Raw genomic sequence first — 19,193 nt, forward strand, 5'->3', positions numbered from 1 at the left:
CAGTATTTATATGTGTACAGATAAGAAAAAAATCGTGACCCAAAAGCTAAATTTCGTGACTTTTTCTTGACTTTCATGACCGTTTTCTGATTTCGTGACTGTTTCGTGACTTTTGAGACTGACAGACACCCTGTTACAAGGGTTTAAATATAAATGCAAAACTTATGACTATGGCGAACAGACATTGAGCTTTTAAGTTTCAGGGCAGCGGCATATTATATATTTGTTCGTTGGTAATAGTGACTGAAAGCTTTTGATGAACACTTTTCACGCGTCCTTCGATTCCCTCATTACAACTTTTATGGTGCCCTTAAATATCTGCATGAGCAAGAATTTATTTTCGTATAAGTATTGTGTGTGTACCACTTCCGGTTCGAAAGATATAACATCCCAACTCCCAGCTGTATTGTAAATTGAACACCCTGTACTAACGATCACATGAGGCTACAGGAAGTCAGGACAACTAACCCATGTGACAAAAGTCAGGGGGGAGAGAAAGCTATAGTTTATTTTTTCTGTTATTGCAATGTAGCACCACCAAAGATACATTGTCTCTATGTTCGCCCTAGTTCGCATGTCTTCTCAGTCGCATGAATGCAGGCTATGTGACAAGAGGAAATGAATGTTTCGGTGTATCGTACGCAAAATGAAGAATTTAGGACAATGTTTCCCCATTGATTGTCTTTAGCACCCTGAGCACAAGAGAATCATTTTATGACAGAGTAGGAGAATAGGAACACAAATTCTTGCCACTTCTTTATCACACTCCCTGTATCTCACATATTTCGCGCATCATTGTTGCAGCTTTGACTTTTCTGTTCAACATTGAGAGTATAATACAGAACGGGCGCACAGCTTACTTGTCCCCAAATCATCATGGATAGTGATCCTCTTCTTTATACCGAGAATAGTGCTGATTTCCCAGAGGCTAACATGACTCATCAAGGAGGTTCCTCAAAGTCCACAGTTTTGTCCTCTCATTGTTCTCCAAATGGCAGAGGATCAAACGTCAAAAAGAATTCTGTTGAGACGTAGACGCTCTGACAAGAACACGAAACAATAATTAGCTATGTTTTACTAGTGAATATAAGAGAACTGTCATCGCCAAATGACAATCAAATGAATGAATGTGTTGATGTATTTTTTTAATTACATAAACTTTTATATAAATTAAGAATTATATTGAATCTAGTACAGTTTATTGAGGAACTCTAAAATTCAGAACTGCAATATTTTTATCATCATTTTACCAACTATTTATGTCAAATTCTATGCTGCATCCTGATGTATTTTTAATAAATACAAACCATACTAAAAGAATATAGTTTGTTCAAAGAAAGTAACAAATCTTCTCATATATATAACTTTTTAGTAATTTTGCGCAATGACTCAATACTGGTATTGGTCTATAGTTATTAGTCCATTGTTATTGGTGTATAGTCCTCTTTTGTATATTGGGTTTATGACAACAATTTTGAACTACTCGGAAAACATACGTTACTGAACTTAAAGTTGTGGTGAAAAGGTTTCAATACATTAGCTTTTATGTACTCAATACGCTTGCCAATAACCCCTTAAAACGCAGTTTTTAGTGATATTTCATTTGTAAATAATTTATTGTTCAGTAGTTGCCGTAAAAATTATTATAAAGTTAAGATATTTGTACGAAAGATTAAATGGAAATTTATTTATCAACCTCGCTGTTAACTCTACCAATATTGGAAAATGTTCATTAAGAGCTCCGATTATTAATAGGATCATGTTCAAAAGTAACAAATCATCTTTGGTTAATCTGTTAGTCTAACACTATGTTCCTTGTCATTTTTGTCAGTAATGTTGCTATCTTCCATAATTTACTTATTTTTACACATCGAAATCCATATCCTGTAGTAATCGTTTTGTATTTCTTTCATTGATCCAGTAAATTCTTTTCTATATTTATGTAAAATTCTATAGGTCTAAATCCTTTTGATTCCTTATTACTAAACGATTTAATTTATCTATTTCTTGTACATAACGTATCAACCGCTTTTGTTTTCTATGGTTTTAGTTGATATTTATTAAATCTTTTTTTGTTTTCAATGTTAATATAAGAATTAGTTTCGGAAATGTTTATTTATGCATCATTCAAAGTACGGAATAATTTGAAGCAAAATTTTTACCTTGCATTCTCGTCTTCTGATCCAAGTACAAATTCCTGCGTTAGCTCGTATGAATTGCAAATCCTGCATAACGGAGGACATGGTTCACCGCAGAATCCTACACATTGGTGTCCACACTTTGGTAGTATCTTTGTACAAGGCTCATTACATGGTGGTCTGTCACACATCTCGAAACACAGCTTTGTGCATTTGTAATGTTCACAACTCCATTCGCACATTTCCTGCAAAACAATACAGTTACACACAAATATTACAAATGTGTTTAGAAATGTCACGACAGTCACTAGGAATAAACTGCAAATTAATATGGTTAATACGGTAAAAAGCTGTTCGGACATAATCTCAACAAATGTGAAGAAAAAAAAAAAAAAAAAACTTTTAATAGCTGAGGCATTCCAGGTCAAATCAACACAATTTAAGAACATAATTTACCTTACCATCTCAAATTGTCATGAAATTTTGCACTATTCATATAGACTAAGAAAAAAAATTCAACTTGATATATTGACCTGTATTGAAGATAGGGCAATGTAAAGTTTGGAAAAAATTCCCAAAATAGCATATTCAAAGTATTTTGAAATTGGAATTGCAGCTCTCCTAGTTAAGCTATTGCGAGCTGGTTGAGGTGTCATTTTACAGCATTTTTCATGCCCTTTCCTGTGGTATACATCATATAGAATAATGCAAATTTTTATTTTCAAAATCAAAATTTTACTTCAAAATTTGAAAGAGTACATATTTTGAAATTTTGAAATTAATTCCATGAATAGATAGTATTGTTGTTAAGCACCTGGCAAAATATGAATTTGGGATGATAATGGGTTCATTGTTAAAAATTAAAACTAACACTATAGTTTTCATTAATACCCTGTACATACCTGAAAAATACACGAATGCATTTATTTTATTTATTTATTTATTTATTTTATTTATTTTTTTTTTTTTAACTTGTGGGAATAAATCTGAACACTAACATGAAGAGTACAGTAATGGGTCTAAAACATATACCGACTTGTAATCTGTTGGCTATACTTAAAAAAACTAACTTAAAGCAAGTTAAAGTGCTGATACTTTTGAACTTTAAAATAATAATAATACAAGTTTCACAATTAAAAATGATACTGTAAATAAACGTGGTTTGTAAAAAGCATACATATAGCACTGGTACAACAGCAGAGTTGGCTGGTTTAAAACAGGTGTGTTTTTTATTTAAAAATTGGTGTAAAAAACAATGCAAAAATGCCACAAATCGTAATCACAAATGCCACGTGAATTTCATAGTGACGTTTTCACATATGTTGAATCATCTGTGTTAGTTGAATCTAATTTTCGGCTTGCAATTAAGGAGCCCACAAAATTTCTCCCAGGGGGACACCGAGTAGTGGTTCAGATATCACTTCAAGTAATATGTCCAATCCTTCATAACCTCGCTGTTACATAAGGACGTTAAGCCTAAACAAACCAAATGAATGAAGCAGCTTTAGCGGGTAAGCATGAGTTCATTGCTAAGCAACAGGGAGCCTTCCTTAACTACGAAAAGAAAATCTCAGAGAATCAGTATTTGCTGTCATCTGTGATTTTTCAGAAAATTATAGTACAGCACTACAAGATGAAGCACAGAGGTACCACTGGACACGCTAACAGGTCACAATCCATCCTTTTGTTTCATATTTCAAACAAGAAAAAGTTGAACATGTTAAGTATGTAGTTGTTTCCGATTGCCTGGAGCACAATACAGTTGATGTTTACACCTTTCAAAAAGCATGTTCAACTGTATACATGTTCAACAGTATCATTTCTGACATCCAAATTTCAAAAACTTCCAAACAAGGCTTTGTATTTTTCCGAGAGGTCTACCGTGAATACAAAAATAAGAAAAACTTTTTGAACCTCTGCTTTCATGAGACAGCTTTTAAAGTGAAAAGAGGATGGTACTTCTCGGCTATAGTGCATGGAAAAGGTCCTTGCGATGGAGTAGGCGGTTCAGTAAAGAGACTGGCAGCTTGTACTAGTTTGCAAGGACCCTATGAGAATCAAATTCAAACCACAAGACAACTTTTTGAGTAGGCAGTAGAAAACATTACCAAAGTAAATTTTGCCTATTCAACCCAAGAGGAATATACTGAAGCTGAAGTGTTTCTTTAAAGTCGCTTCGATCAAGCATTGACTATCAAAGGAACACAGCATGCATTCATTCCCAAAACTACAATAACATTTATGGTGAAACACTTTTCAGATGGTTTGGGAAAAAGGAAGTGTGTCAATCTCCAAATAAACTTTAATTAGAAGACATATCAGGCTATGTCACCGCTGTCTACGAAGGAAATTGGTGGTTCGGATATGTTTTACAGAAAAATGAACTTGATGAAGTAAAAGTAACTTTTCTTCATCCACTTGGACATCTCCATTATTCTCATATTCAAGAAACGCTGATGTTCTGTGGATGTCTGTAGTGAACGCTCTGACAAAAGTGAATTCTGTAACTCCCGATGGAAGAAGTTATGTTCTCCTTGAAAGTGATGTATGCCGAACAAATGTGGTTTTTCAAATTTCAAGTGATAAACATATTCTATTACTTATTGAAAAGTTTTACTATGAAATCATCTGTACTCTTTCTTCAGGTTAGTATTCATTTTTATTTTCACAGAAGTGTAAAACTTAGTATTCTTGTGTTATTACCCTACGTACAGAGTATTCTTGAAAAAATAAGTATAAGTTTTGAATTTTTTTTAAACAATGAACCCATTATCATCCCAAATTCATATTTTGCCAGATGCTTTAGAACAATACTATCTATTCATGGAATTAATTTCAAAATTTTAAAATTTGTACTTTTTCAAAAATATTGAAATAAAATTATGATTTTGAAAATAATTTATATTAGCCTATATGATGTAGTATACTACAAGGAAGGGCATGAAAAATGCTGTAAAATGACATTTATCAGCTCGCTAGCTCAATTAGGAGAGCTGCAATTCCAATTTCAGAATATATTGAACATGCTATTTTGGGCATTTTTTTTTTTCAAACTTTACAGAGCACTATCTTCAATATATGTCGATATATAAAGTTGAAATTTGGTATGTTTCTTAGTCTATTTAGAGGGTATCTATGTACCAAATTTCATTAGAATCTGAGATGGTGAAGTTAAGCCACTGTGTTGAATTGATATAGAATGACCCAGCTGTGCAAGTACAGTTTGCTAATAGACCAACAGATGAATGAGTCTAACAATCAATAGCAACAACAACAAGAGCCTTCACAGCCAGGCTATTTAATTGAATGAATATCCTCTAGTTCTTCACTGTCACAATAGGGTTTCTAGAAGTAGTGATGCTGCTGAAGAGTGAACGTATGCGAATAAATATTTGTTAACATTGAGTGATATGATAGGTGAATTATGACGAAAAATCGTGGACTAGAAATGTGTTAGAATGCATATGTTACAGCAATCAAGCTGTTCTATACTTGATAGAATCATTGACAAGATTACGTGTACATAGCTGTAGCTTCCACAAGAAGTTACCAGCTTTTGTTTAAACAACTATACTCTTTTACGACAGTGTACATGGATTACATTAAAGATCAAACATTAAGAATAAATAAATGTTTAACCCCTTCAAGATCATAAGAATTGTCTAGAAGAAAGTATTTTCATATGTAAACGGTAGCATGTAACCATATGAGTAAAACGATTGGGGAAAAGCTGGGTACGTTTCTGTGATATACACATAGTTAAAGTTCAGTGATAAATATCTTGAAAACCTGATCTTTCCCTTTCGGTTCTTTCGAAGTATTAGGTATGGAATAACACAAACCAATCCACTTAGGATAATGCATTACTGTCGGCTGGCTATAAAATAATGACAAAGATATTGTGAACTTGGACATTTCATTGAGTTTGGAAAAAAAAAGTACTCCATCAGCTTTCGACACGCAAGACCAAGTTTTATTTTCGGAATCTAAATCATTAGTAAAAAACACGTATCTTTAGTAGTCTCCTCTTTTCTATCTCCACAAATGCAAGATTATTATCAACGCTACAAAAGCATTAAACAAGCTACTCAAAGTTGCCAAGAAATCCCCCTGTTCACATTATTTAGACACTTGAAATAACAAATCTGCAGGTCCGTGAAAGTCAGTAAATACAAAGTTAAGAAAAATACCAAAAGATATAAAGAAATTGTGCGCGCAACCTACGGAAAATACCTCATAAGTCTACGTTACGGGCAAGCCGGTATTCTACAGAAAAGTTTCTGGCGAATGTTGTGGCATCTTGCCACGAACTCGTACTGTCTACAGCTGATACAAGCTCTCAAAACAACAGATAGCACAAGAGTAAAGATTAAGGGAGTCTTCCTGTAACAGGTTACAATGTATGGAAGACAATAGATTTACAGAAGAGTTAACTTCGGCGACGAATCAACATTCCACACTTCAGGCAAAGCGAACAGGCATAATATGCAGCTTTGGAGCACTCAAACATGCTATTTCACAGCATGAACATGATTCTCCGAAATTGAATGTCTTCTGTGCCATCTCCTACCGGAAAGTATGGACCTTTCTTCTTTGGTGACAGATGCTACGTACCTGGACAAAATAAAACAATAGTTATCACCACACCTTGAAGACGGTGCTGATTTTATCTTATATATACCAGGATAGTACGACCATCGCTAATTCGTGGCTACCTCAATGAAGACATTTTAAACGGTCCATGTATGCAGTGCAATGCCAGAGATCAAGAACAAATTAAAAGGTCAGCATGAGCTCCAGGCCTCACTCCGTGTAATTTCAACTCCAGAGGTCGTTATGACTAGATATATAAATATATGGAAATTTTTTCCTGCAGCTTTATGGTTGCTGGTACAGAAAAAGGTTAAAAATCACGCAACACAAGATGTGTCACTGCCCTATAAGAATGGAATATTATGGTGTCACTATACTACAATAATATTCATTTTTATATGGCAGCAACACATCTTGCGATGTCAATCACTAAGACAAGGCTCTAGTCCTACGATAAAGCCAAAAATGACATACATGGAGTGGATCGGATATGAAACGGGAATTCATGCAATTCCCTTCACAGACATTCCTATAAAAATCACCTGACATATCCCCAACGGATTTTTGTGGATTCCGGTTCTTGACACGAGCGTTGGGAGTCGACAGCCATGCACACTCGACGGTTTTTGGAAAGGTTGTCAAGAGGAATGGAACAAATTTATTTAAGCTGTGCATCAACGGAGTCTCCTTTAGTAAAACTAGCATGCAAGACGATAACTAAAAAAACATGGCTTTAGCATTGAGCACAAAAGCTGATGACATAGCGGCATTTCTAAAGCTGGTAAGGGTGTCAAATTCGTTACCATAAATTTGAAGCAACCTTATGTATCAGAGGAATCGCTTTTTCTTTGCTACTTCGCTTTTTCATATTGCTACAAACTCATATATGACAGGATAGTCTAGTTCACTGTGGTAATTATATAATGCACTTTCTTGTAAACGAGGGAGCAAGTCTCACATTGACAATGCTAGTGTCACAGCTTATTATGCACTAATGGAGCGGAGGAAGCTGACGCCACTACAGTATTGTATTCATGCGGATTGACTTATAGAATAGATAAGAGTAAGCTTATTCGTAATACCTTTAAGTTACAGTAGAAGTGTTACTGTTGCACTTTTTACGATAATGCCTGTGTCGGAAGGTTAATAACAAGACTAGAAAAGCTGAAGCAACTGAGGGAATGAAAGAACCCAAGAAAATCCAGAGATTCTGTAAGTTGTTTTCTAAGAACTGATTTGGCCTACGAGAAAGAGAATGAGATTAGAATTGAGGATCACAATTAAATGAACATTTATTTAAATCCAATGCAATCTATGTATGATAAAACAACGATGGAATATGATTTAGTGCTGCACTAATATTTGAATAGAATACTTTGTTGATTCCACACTACTATTTAGTCAGTTTTTTTTCTCCTTTTTTTTAAAAGAAATACTTACTGTACATTCAATGCATGGTTCACCACATCTCCGTTGACAGCGCGAAATTTTGTGCACATGGATGCAAGGATACGGTTGTTGACATTTTTCTTCTAAGCAAGATACGTAATTAATTTTATGTCTACACCAATATTCACACTTTCTATCACATGGTGGACATCCATTTCCGCACACAATATTGCACCTATAGAAGGAAAAAAAGTAAATGAGTAAAACAAATTCTTTTCGGAGTTCACTTGCTCGAATAATTTCAAGTCATTCTGTAATCTAAAATTATTTTTACTTTTCTAGATAATACCGTATTTGCCCAAACGATAGTACGATACTTTTTAGTCTAAACAGTTTCGCAGGAAGAAAGAAAAAAAAACTTATAATCAGGGCCTAGTCCTTTGCACTTGAAAAAATATTTACTCCACTCTACGCAAGACTATCACTCTCTCGCGACCGTACCATGCCTTATTCTGGTTACCTTCAAGTTATATTAACGAATTTGTATACATATGGTTATGTGCAATACTTCCATATGTAAGTGCTATTAATGAAATAATAAAAAATATATCATAGTAATGAACATTATAGTGATAACTACTAGAAGATGGTGTAATAAAGACTTTTAAATTTCTAGTTTCCCATTATAGGTTAAAATATTTTCAAACAGTGCAATATCTTATGCTGGGTGTTTTTATTTTTCCATTAAAGTCATCTAGTTTTATCATATTTGAAATTGCACTACAACATACTGAGGATAACATGGTACCTTCTCGTCTAGTCCGAGTTGACAGGCAAAAATATTAAGGTCAGACAATTAAGTCAAGCATTATAATTAAACTAGGTTTAGCAGACTAAAGCATAATATTACGATTAAATAACTGACCTGTGACCACATATTAAAGTTCTATCACACTTCATTTGACAAAACTTGTGAATACGTCCCTGTAGACATTCTCTGCAAGTTCCCTGACATGTATGTCCGCACTTAAGAACAACTTTGCATGGAGCTGTACAACGCTCCAGAAGATTTTCAGGCTTGAAAAGAGCAGCAGATTCTGTTGAATAAATAAAATAAATAAATAAATAACAGTTTATAAAAAATATAGCCTACAGAAATTACAAAATGAAAGTCTTGTTCAAGAAAATTCTGGCTACTCACTTAGTCTAAAAAGAGCCTTGTATTCTTATACTTAATCAGACGTTAACAGTATGAACCTTTTTTGGCTGCTTACGGCCTTCATTTCAAGCTAGGGTTGTCACCTGTTCCAAATTAGGCGAGACACCCCGAATTTTATTTGAATTAGGCGGGACATCCCGAATTTTAGTTTTTCAGCTTCCTGAATTACGTCTGAGAGAGACAACGTATTGTATACCGGGACATCAAACTATCCAAAACATTTTCAAAATATGTGACATTGATCCATGTGTAGTATGACGACAGGAGTCAGAATCTGGGGGCTCCCTTCTTCGTTACGTCCCCCCTCCCCCAATAATGTCGACGAGGGTCTGAGCTTTCTTAATATCAGTGTAATTTTCGTGTTCTTATTTTTCTTTCTGATTAATCTTTAAAAAACACTACTAAAGTTCATTTTTATTGTGGGAACATAGATTTACTTATCTAAAATTATCCATTACAGGTTATTTAAATAATTTAGTGTCTCAAGCAAATATTTTCTATCTTTCAGAATGTATATTAATGGGAAAGAAGCCTCGATTAACCAAATCCGAGTTAACCGAAGTAGTTCTAAAAAAATATCCGAAGCAAACGGCTTGCGTTAAAGTGTATGAGCAGAAGCCGAGGTGACTAAGCAATTGGTATAAATTAACAAAAATAATAAAAGAGAATTAAGAAAGTCCAATGCCCACCCCAGGGATCACTAGCATAAAGCTCTAACACACACGGATATAAAGCCGCTTTCGCTGTCGTATTCGGAAAATCTAGTCTTCCTTTCTCTAGGTTTTTTAACTTGTGAACCTTGACGTTCCTCGTGCATAGTAATAGATCAGCTTTGCAACCATGTATACTGCTGTCAACAATCACCTTCGAAACTTTGGGACTCTTATGACAATTTTGAAAAAATATTATACTGTGGTGTCTTTACTTTTTAAATTTTCTGTGCTATATTGTTTTATTTTTTCAACTTACGCCAGAAACAATTGAACGTGCTGTACAGCAATATAGGCTTTTTAATTATTATACTGTATTTCTCGTCATTACTATTGTACATACAGTACTGCCCTTCATTTTGTAGAAAGTATCAGTCCTGATAATCCGAGGTTAGTCAGGTACACATAAGCTCGGGTAATCGATGCTCTTCTATACTCTTGCGAATATTGCACTGTTTGATTTCAATGTTTTACAATCTACATTTTGAATGGTAGAAAAACTTCTTCGTAATTCAATAATGGAAATGGAAGATCATTTAATTGAACATAAACGATACACAAAAGATAGTGTCAATGAAACTATTTGAGTTATCCTTTACTGTAACTTGGAGAAGACTTGATCCTTCTATTTTCCTGCTACGCTTCAATAGTATAACATCCACAGCAAAACCACTAGCTTCACTGTTTGCTAAGCTGGAATATGAAATACGAATAGATTTAACTACTGTAAACCTATTTTATTTAGGCATAGAAATCAAGTCGCGTTACAACTATTGATATTATCTGGTGAAACCGTGCTTATTTCCCACGTAACGTTGAATACAAAATATTGTCTAATTTGAAATCGATAAGGGGTTGAAATGGTAATTTACTGACCTGTGAACATAGAAAGAGAAGCGCTACCATTTTTAGAAAGGAAAATCGAACGTTTCACTAAGAATTGAATATCTATCAAATATAAACCAACACATTATAGAATTAACAAGAATTTAAATCTTACCTTTAGCTCCTGCAATTTCTTCGCATGATATCTTAACAAGATGTCCACATAATGCAACTTCTACTCTACATGGTTCTGTACATTCTTCGTAGCATAAAGCCATGCACTTATGTCCGCATGATAGTAATTTTTTACATTTTCCTGTGCAAAAGAACTGTTTTGGATCTAGTGAGCAAAATAACGTCGTACTGTGACCACAATTTCTATGTTTAGTGACTATTTCTGTGCATTTAAAAAGTTCACAATTATCGATACATTTTCCCGGACATTTATGTCCACACGGCAATTGTTTTGTACATATTTTGTCACAGGTTATGATAGAAGTATCACTACATTTTGTTTTATAAGTATGTGAACATGGTAAAGTTCTCTCCACAATGACTGAGCATGGATCACATTGTTCCGAACAAGCTTTACCACATTCATGAGAACATTTTGCTCTTTTGCGGTTACATGGTTTCATACATTTATATTTCAGATGATTTGGATCTTGCAAGACATGGCACTTTTTCTCGCAAGCATGCCCACACGGTAAACGATATTCACAGGGAGCTGGGCATTTACTTCTGTCTGATCTACATAACATCTTTATCTTGTGCTGACAATGAGGAAATACCTCAGTGACTATACATTCAACTTTTTCGGGATTATCGGAGCAACGCAATGTCTTTATATGGCCACACGAAATAGTTTTTGAAATTAGAACAGAGCATTCACCACAATCTTCGAAACATTTTTTTGGACATTTATGACCTTCCTGACACAATATTCGTCCACATTTCTCAAAGCATTTATAACCTGTGTGCTCACGGTTTTCAATATGACAAATTGACTTACACCTATGTCCACATGATAAAACAGAATCACATACATTCGAGCATTTCCCTTCTAGAAATTTTGCTTTAAAATCATCTGCTGTTGCTACTTTCACTCTTTCTGAATGATGTACTTGACACTCCAATGTCAAATATTTTCCTATTCTAGAGTCAGTTCTCAATGATCTAATTATTTTTCGCCATCCATCACTTTCTACTGCTAGCATATTGGCGTCCCCGATCATATAAAGACCTTCTCTAGCTCTCGACACTGCAGCTGCTATCCATTGTTCTTTGCCCACATCACCAATAATTCCATTCCGATTACTTACTACCAAAGACAAAAGAACTATATCACATGCTTCATTTTGGAAATTCTGCACCGTTGCTACTCTAATTCCACTCAGCAGAGGATACTGGTCCTGTAACTGTAATTACAAGGAAAACACGTTAAAGCAATTAGCGGAAACAGAATGGATTGTACAGAATTTAGAAAAGCACTTCAAATCTTAAATGATGATCTGCGAGATATACACATATTATTTGCTGCTATAAATATAAAAAGAATAGTCAGTGATCAACAAATATTACTTCCTTTTTATGCTTTGTATAATACATCACTAGAGGTTGGTTCACTTATATTGAGCCGAAGTCAATGTGCAACTGTATCGTGCACAGGCCCACAATCAAACACAGATGTTGAGGGGGGGGCGATGAATATGTTAGGGGGGCCAAGTCATTAAAGATTCTCTTACAAATAACTAAATTGTGTTTTCTGTATTAATAATAGCATTTTGTATTAAGGACTGGAGGGGGAAGAAAAGTTTAGGGGGGGCAGGGTCCCCTGCCCCCGCTCTGGTTGCGGGCCTGACCGTGCATGTGCAAAGCATAGCCGTGAAATTGGCACAAGGCAAGAAACATTATATTGTAAGTCACGTAGTAAAGCAAAGTGGTCGAGGGTAGTTTGATGCCGCCGAAACGGAAAAAATTATGGGAGGGATTCATTGTAGCCCTTTCCGACACTAAGTTCACGGCGTCGCACGTTGTAAAAATGTGTCAAGTGCAGAATTTAGCCGTGAAATTGGCACAAGGCAAGAAACATTATATTGTAAGTCACGTAGTAAAGCAAAGTGGTCGAGGGTAGTTTGATGCCGCCGAAACGGAAAAAATTATGGGAGGGATTCATTGTAGCCCTTTCCGACACTAAGTTCACGGCGTCGCACGTTGTAAAAATGTGTCAAGTGCAGAATTTTTGTGTATGTTGTGCCACTGTGAATAGTATTATACGCAAATATGTGGTACAGAGTCCTGGGCCCAACACACCGACAAGAGCAGTTAAAACAGTTTCGCAGAACGGTTCATGATTGTGTTCGGTTTCTTGTACAGGAGCAAACAGCGTCTCGAAAAGGTGGAGCGAAAAGTCAAAATCAATGCTGCGTACTACCAGAATCATGCCCTGATTGAAATGTGCCAACATGAAATCCCAGCATTGTACGGACAAGATGTGAACTAGGTTGAATCGTACCAAGACAAGACCTCGAAACACGGTGGAAACATCACTGGAATTTTATCGCCGTATGGAACAGGGAACTGGAATTGCGGCAATCCCTTCTCTGACATCTCTGTCAAGAATGCAGATGCAGACCAATGGATTACTGTGCTTTTGAACTTCTCTAGCTGCGTCTATCCCATCGTCGAGTTCGCACCGTCACCAGCCTGTGGAAAGCCTGTAAAGAGGAGTGGAATGCAATACCCATGGTTTAGCTACAACGTGATTTCCTACAATGGAAACTCCATAGTCAGTAGAAATGCAAATCGAACACAACCGGTGGTGCAAACATAGCATTTCCTATGTAGGTAGCACGTTCAAATTAGTCTCAATATAAGTGAACCAATTTCTGGATTTCTTTAACAATACATAATCAACTTGTAACTTGATTGTAAAATTTAAAAGATATGGACTAAATATGAAATATAGATTTATATAGAAGGAAAGAAGGTTAAAAACGGCAAAAATTGAATTAACAATAAAAATTGGTTATTAATAGTAATCTAAACAAAATAAACGTATGCGCAAACGTTTTATATATATATAAAAAAATTAGCTGAAGCAAGTTTCGAACGCTATTGCAACATTTATTTTTGTATTACATTATATTAGCTTTCAACTGCATGAGCTAAACTATCTTGTTTTTAATTTAATTACATTTTGACAACCAGTAATTTATTAATTTCCTGAGATAAAACAGACACTTACGATATATATACACTTACGACATATATATATTCAAATGCAATTCAGCATTTAAGAAAGACCTCTAAAAGCAAAAGGTGAATATAACGGGATTTTACACTATGAAGGAGTTGTGTCACATGCATAAAACTTTCCATGCGATGATGTACGTGAGTATAGAAATTAAGCACATAAAACACGCTTGTTGCATGTAGAGGACATAAAATTATGAAAAAACATTTATTTGAAGGAATGTAAAAATAAATGTCAATTCTATAGCGGTATTAAAAGCTGGGAAATATAGTTCACGACTGGACGCTTAAGCCCGCGAGGTTGCGTTACAGTGCGAAGTTCGACGTTCTTTTCCCACTGAAATGAAATGAAATCTTTGAGTTTTACGTCCCACGGTTATGCCGGTTAGGCTAAAGGAGACTGTGATGATGAGTAATGAATGAAATGGTGGAATGAAGAAAGTGGGAGGAAACGGGAGGACCCCGAGAAAACCCACGCATCTTTTCCCACTGATTATGTCAGAACTGGAAGAGAGGAACGTCTGGTATTCTTGGGAAAATAAAACTGTTATTCATGTAGTAATTCCATAGATGACTCCAGCATAAGTTATGACTTTCAACCATATTTCGTGAACATGTGCACCTGTTGAAAGTTCTGCCTGGCGTTCATTAACTCCATCTCAAGAGTGATGTTTTCACAAGTCACATTCTAATCGTCACAACATTGCTGCATGCTTCAACGACCAACGATGAAGAATAAATGTTGGGTCAATTCTTGTGATGCTGAAACAAAGATTCTTCAGGTCTAGTCATCCTTTGAAGAATTCCAAGGTGAAATCTTCAGATTCAGAGTGAAATGTTCTCAGTGTTTTATGAAAGAGAATGAGTTATTCTCAGATTATCTTGGAACTGTACGACGGAATAAGGAATTCTACGCGAAATACTTTAGCAGAAATGGCGAAACAAATTAACTATCATCATGGTTCTATTGGAGAGCAATGTTCCTGTTTATGAACAATAGGAGAAAGCTAATTTATAAAGTAGTATGAGTACTCAATTACCACATCGAAGTTATTCGTTTAACCACAGAAATGAAGGGACACGTAAGAGAGAGGTTATTTAACCTATGAAAGGGTGATTTTTTTAAAGACAAAATCGGAACAAAGAGGGCTTGACGAAGGTGATATATGGCCGATAAACAAATGCTGTTCCACAGAGATAGTGTAAAGTTACTACTTATGAGCTCCATGAAGTTACTCAGGTCCTTTATGAACGTTTACACTTACTTGTAAAATTATGCAAATCATGTCAATGAAACAAGCCAGGGCTGAGTATTTAAAAAATAAAATTGGGCAATAATTTATCATTATTTGACAGTAAGGAGGCCATTGATAATATAATGCTTCACTAACAGGTTTCAAGATATTTGAATCTGCCGAAGTTCGAAAACGGGAAGAAGGTTTTTCCTTTTTGTGCTGAATTTTACTTCTGTTGATATATGAAATATTATATGAACTTTTTGAAATGAAACAAACATATGTATAATGTATTTCCAAATATATTTAATGTTAACAAATTTAACAATGTTGAACAAATGGTCTCAACTAAGTAATATACTGAGTTTAAAATATTTAAATACGAACCTTCTTCAATAAATGAATCTGTCCCTTAAATGCAGTCAAAATAATGATTTGTGATGGATCATATCCTTGAAGAATCAGATGTCTGCATAACGCAAGCAAGAATTCAGCCTCATGTTTGTTTTGCAAACTTGATATGTCGTCAAATTCCTTTAAAAAATGTATATATCACAAATAAATATTAATATAACTAAATATTGTACAATATTAAGAACTATTATAACTTTTCCACTTGTTTCACGAGGCCTATTATAAAAATTTTCAAAAATAGCTTACACTAGGAGTTGAAGCACAATATCGAAGAACATATTTGGTTGGATATAAGAAATTTGAACTGAATACGTGACCTATCCGTGCACATGACCAATTATTTACATGACTATTTCATACATTAATTTCTATCTCATCAGCACACTGCAATATATACTTTAATAAAGATTCCAACTATTGCTCTAAGCTTTGACTCTCCTGGGAAACAAACTGACGAAGACGTTTGATAAACACCGCTGTTCAAAAAGATAAACAAATGAGCTTTTCCACTTGCACCAAAAAATCAATTATTTGGGATGGGTGCCATAAGAGCACTTCCTCTACCACGATAATATTCTCTGTTTTCTTGTTTCTAACTCCACTTCAAACACTCGAAAACAAAGTCAAACAAATCCCAATATCTAAAATAATTACAAATAATCCAACGTATACTTAATTATTCTTCTATATTACAAAGTGCAATCTGAACTTGCAATTATAGCTTAAAGAAAATCTAATATCAGAATTTTATATAGATATGGGGAGGGGAGGAAATAGTGAAGAACTGCTTTTGCTTCTTTCCAAGGATTCCAGTGGCATTATCAATAAATTTCTCTTTAATCCAGAGTTCAACTTCGACTTTGTTTCATGATTAATTTCAAATGTTTTATTCTTGTTTTCTAACAACTTACCATTTCATTCGGATAATCATGAGTCATGAAAAATACGTTGCTTGTAACTCCACGTATGTCTTTGTACTGAAAAACTGATTCATGGTTCTCTAAATGAGGATAGATGGAAGAAATCAGTTGAGCTATTTCTGGACGCATTCGGTATTGAACTTGTAACTGCTTGTGATATATGCCATTTATGATCATTCTTTCAAACAGGGAAACACCCAAATTAAAATCTTTGGTCCCAGCTGCTGAAGTGCAAGGTCCCAGCTGCTGATGATCACCTGAAGATAAGAACAAGAGCTGTATAAACGATTTTTTCCTGTACTGTGTTCTGAAACCGAGGCTGATTAACAATATATTTATTTATTTGCTTGTTTTGCATACAAGTGAGAGTATTCTCGAGTACATATATTGTTGTCAAAATTACAAATTAATATTATATATATATATATATATATATATATATATATATATATATATATATATATATATATATATATATATATATATATTGTCCTGGAAAGATGGGCTTGCAAGAAGTTTTTGGTAACAATCCAAACACAACCCTCAGTACTTTCTTTCGTAAGCGAAATGTGCTAATACATTCAGTAAAATAACCCCAAAAATAATATCGTCTATCAATCCACAAAGAAAGTTGAATGCTAGATGTCGAAATTAGTAAGCTTTATTGAGCATACACTACGCGACAATTACCAAACAAAGACTAGGTCTGCAAAAATTAATGAATAACAAGTTGAACTAACTTATCTCTGTTTATTGAGCGTAGGAGCCTCTGTTGTCCATACATAGCTAACACGACCCAGTAAGTCAGGGAACGATTTCTGGAAGTACTGGACTGTAATGATGTTCAAAAGCCTCATCGCTGCTTTCTAGATGGTGAAAAAAAATCTTCAAAAAGAGCAACACTTCAGTGATGCATTTAATTTGAGGAAAAGAAAGTTATCACAGGAGGATAAGTCTGGTGAGTATGTGGAGTTTGGTTGGGCTAAAATTAATAATCACTGCGTTGTCTTCATGGGTAAATGATCCTCTGTTAAGGAATGGAACATGAACCGTTACATTTCTTCAATTCTTTCCTTACTACTTAACGAACAGTATTTATTCACCCACATGAGGTCATATTACTCTGAGAGTTGCATTTCAGTCATTCAAAATTATATCCCAAAGTCTGTGAATCATCTCAGTTCTCTGACACATTGCTTGCATTTAGGAGCTCGTCATGTACGGACTCCCTAGTTTGTACTGAAGCTCTTATGCCACTGAAAAACGGCAACGAGAAAGGAAGTGTCCCCATGAGCCTTTCTCAACATCATCTAGAATTCCATTGAACGGATTAAACGCTCACAAAACTGGATATTCACTTTGTTCCATTTTAAAAGGGTATCTATCAACATCAGTCTATATTTGCCCGCGTCAAGCGCAAGATAGGCTCCTTTAAGGAATTTCTGTGTCAAAATTAACCTTACAGAAAAAAAAAGTTTCGCTTTCAAATAGTCGTATTATTAATATCAATACATATTGAAATAGCTAGTTTTCGAAATACTGCTATAAGAGATCCAAGCAACGTATTTTCTATCCGAGAATCTGGTTCTATATTGTCGGTATTATTGCTTAGATGTTAAAATATTCCCTATCATTTGAATTTTCTTCAAAAGCAGGACAGCAGGAATTTTCTTTAGACAGTCATGCAAAAATTACGGTGAAGAATTACCTAACTTTTCCCGGTTTTCCAGAACATTTTTCAAATTTTCCCTGACATGTTATTAACCACACAGACTTGCCCATTTTCATGAAAAAGAAAAAAAAAAAGAAAACATAGCAACCATGATACATAAGTAATACATGAACAAAAACAACGTATTTTATTATGAAATTACGAAACACTTGCCTAATAAAAATTCCTGGACACAGCAAGAAATTAAACATCTTCCCATAAATAATACACAAAGAGTTAAAAGTGCACGATTAGACCGAACTACAACCCGGGATATTCGACGTACCGTGCCGATGCGTTAATTACTATGCTACATAGTTTGCTCCCAGAGCAGCCATACACTCTACCGCTCTTCGGTGTATTTTCACCCAGACTACGTGGTTTGTACCATAACCAAGCTGTTGTGCTTGGATAATCCAGTGTATGTTCAGAACACCGCTAACTGTTGTATTATAATATTAATGGAAGGAGAAAACAAGCGATTTAAACTTATGTTTACAAACCGAATTCTCTATAGGTGCATTACACGGTGGAATGATGCTGCGATTTTGCTTTTGTAGTATCGTATAACTATTTTTTTTTCATTTCGCGTTTGGCGTCAAGGTTTCTTATATGTCAACTACACAGTGATGGCTTATTTATTTACATTTACTGGATTTTATGTTGCGTCATTTTGCCGAGGATTGTGAATTATTATGACATCTGCGAGAATTTAGATGATACTTTTTTTTTAACCTATAGCTACTTCTTTTCTAAGCTGGATTCATTTTGCTAGGAAGTTCTT

General features: G+C 34.8%; 1 protein-coding gene across 7 annotated transcripts in view; it reads right to left on the bottom strand.

Moving 5' to 3' along the window:
- The window catches only part of LOC145690472 (NFX1-type zinc finger-containing protein 1-like), a 91,967-nt gene that overhangs the window by 24,285 nt on the left and 48,489 nt on the right, over positions 1-19,193 (bottom strand). For all 7 annotated transcript variants that reach the window (XR_014132240.1, XM_081765419.1, XM_081765388.1 and 4 more), the window contains 6 exons: positions 16,690-16,955; positions 15,752-15,898; positions 11,050-12,292; positions 9,046-9,217; positions 8,172-8,355; positions 2,163-2,383 (listed from right to left, as the gene is read on the bottom strand). Coding sequence is in view for 6 of the 7 variants with exons in the window: in XM_081765419.1 (XP_081621545.1) it covers positions 2,163-2,383; positions 8,172-8,355; positions 9,046-9,217; positions 11,050-12,292; positions 15,752-15,898; positions 16,690-16,955 (2,233 nt within the window). In the remaining variant the exon portion in view is untranslated. The remainder of the gene's footprint in view (positions 1-2,162; positions 2,384-8,171; positions 8,356-9,045; positions 9,218-11,049; positions 12,293-15,751; positions 15,899-16,689; positions 16,956-19,193) is intronic.

Source organism: Thermobia domestica, chromosome 1 (assembly GCF_964235325.1).
Source record: "Thermobia domestica chromosome 1, izTheDome1.hap1.1, whole genome shotgun sequence".
Lineage (NCBI taxonomy): Eukaryota > Metazoa > Arthropoda > Insecta > Zygentoma > Lepismatidae > Thermobia > Thermobia domestica.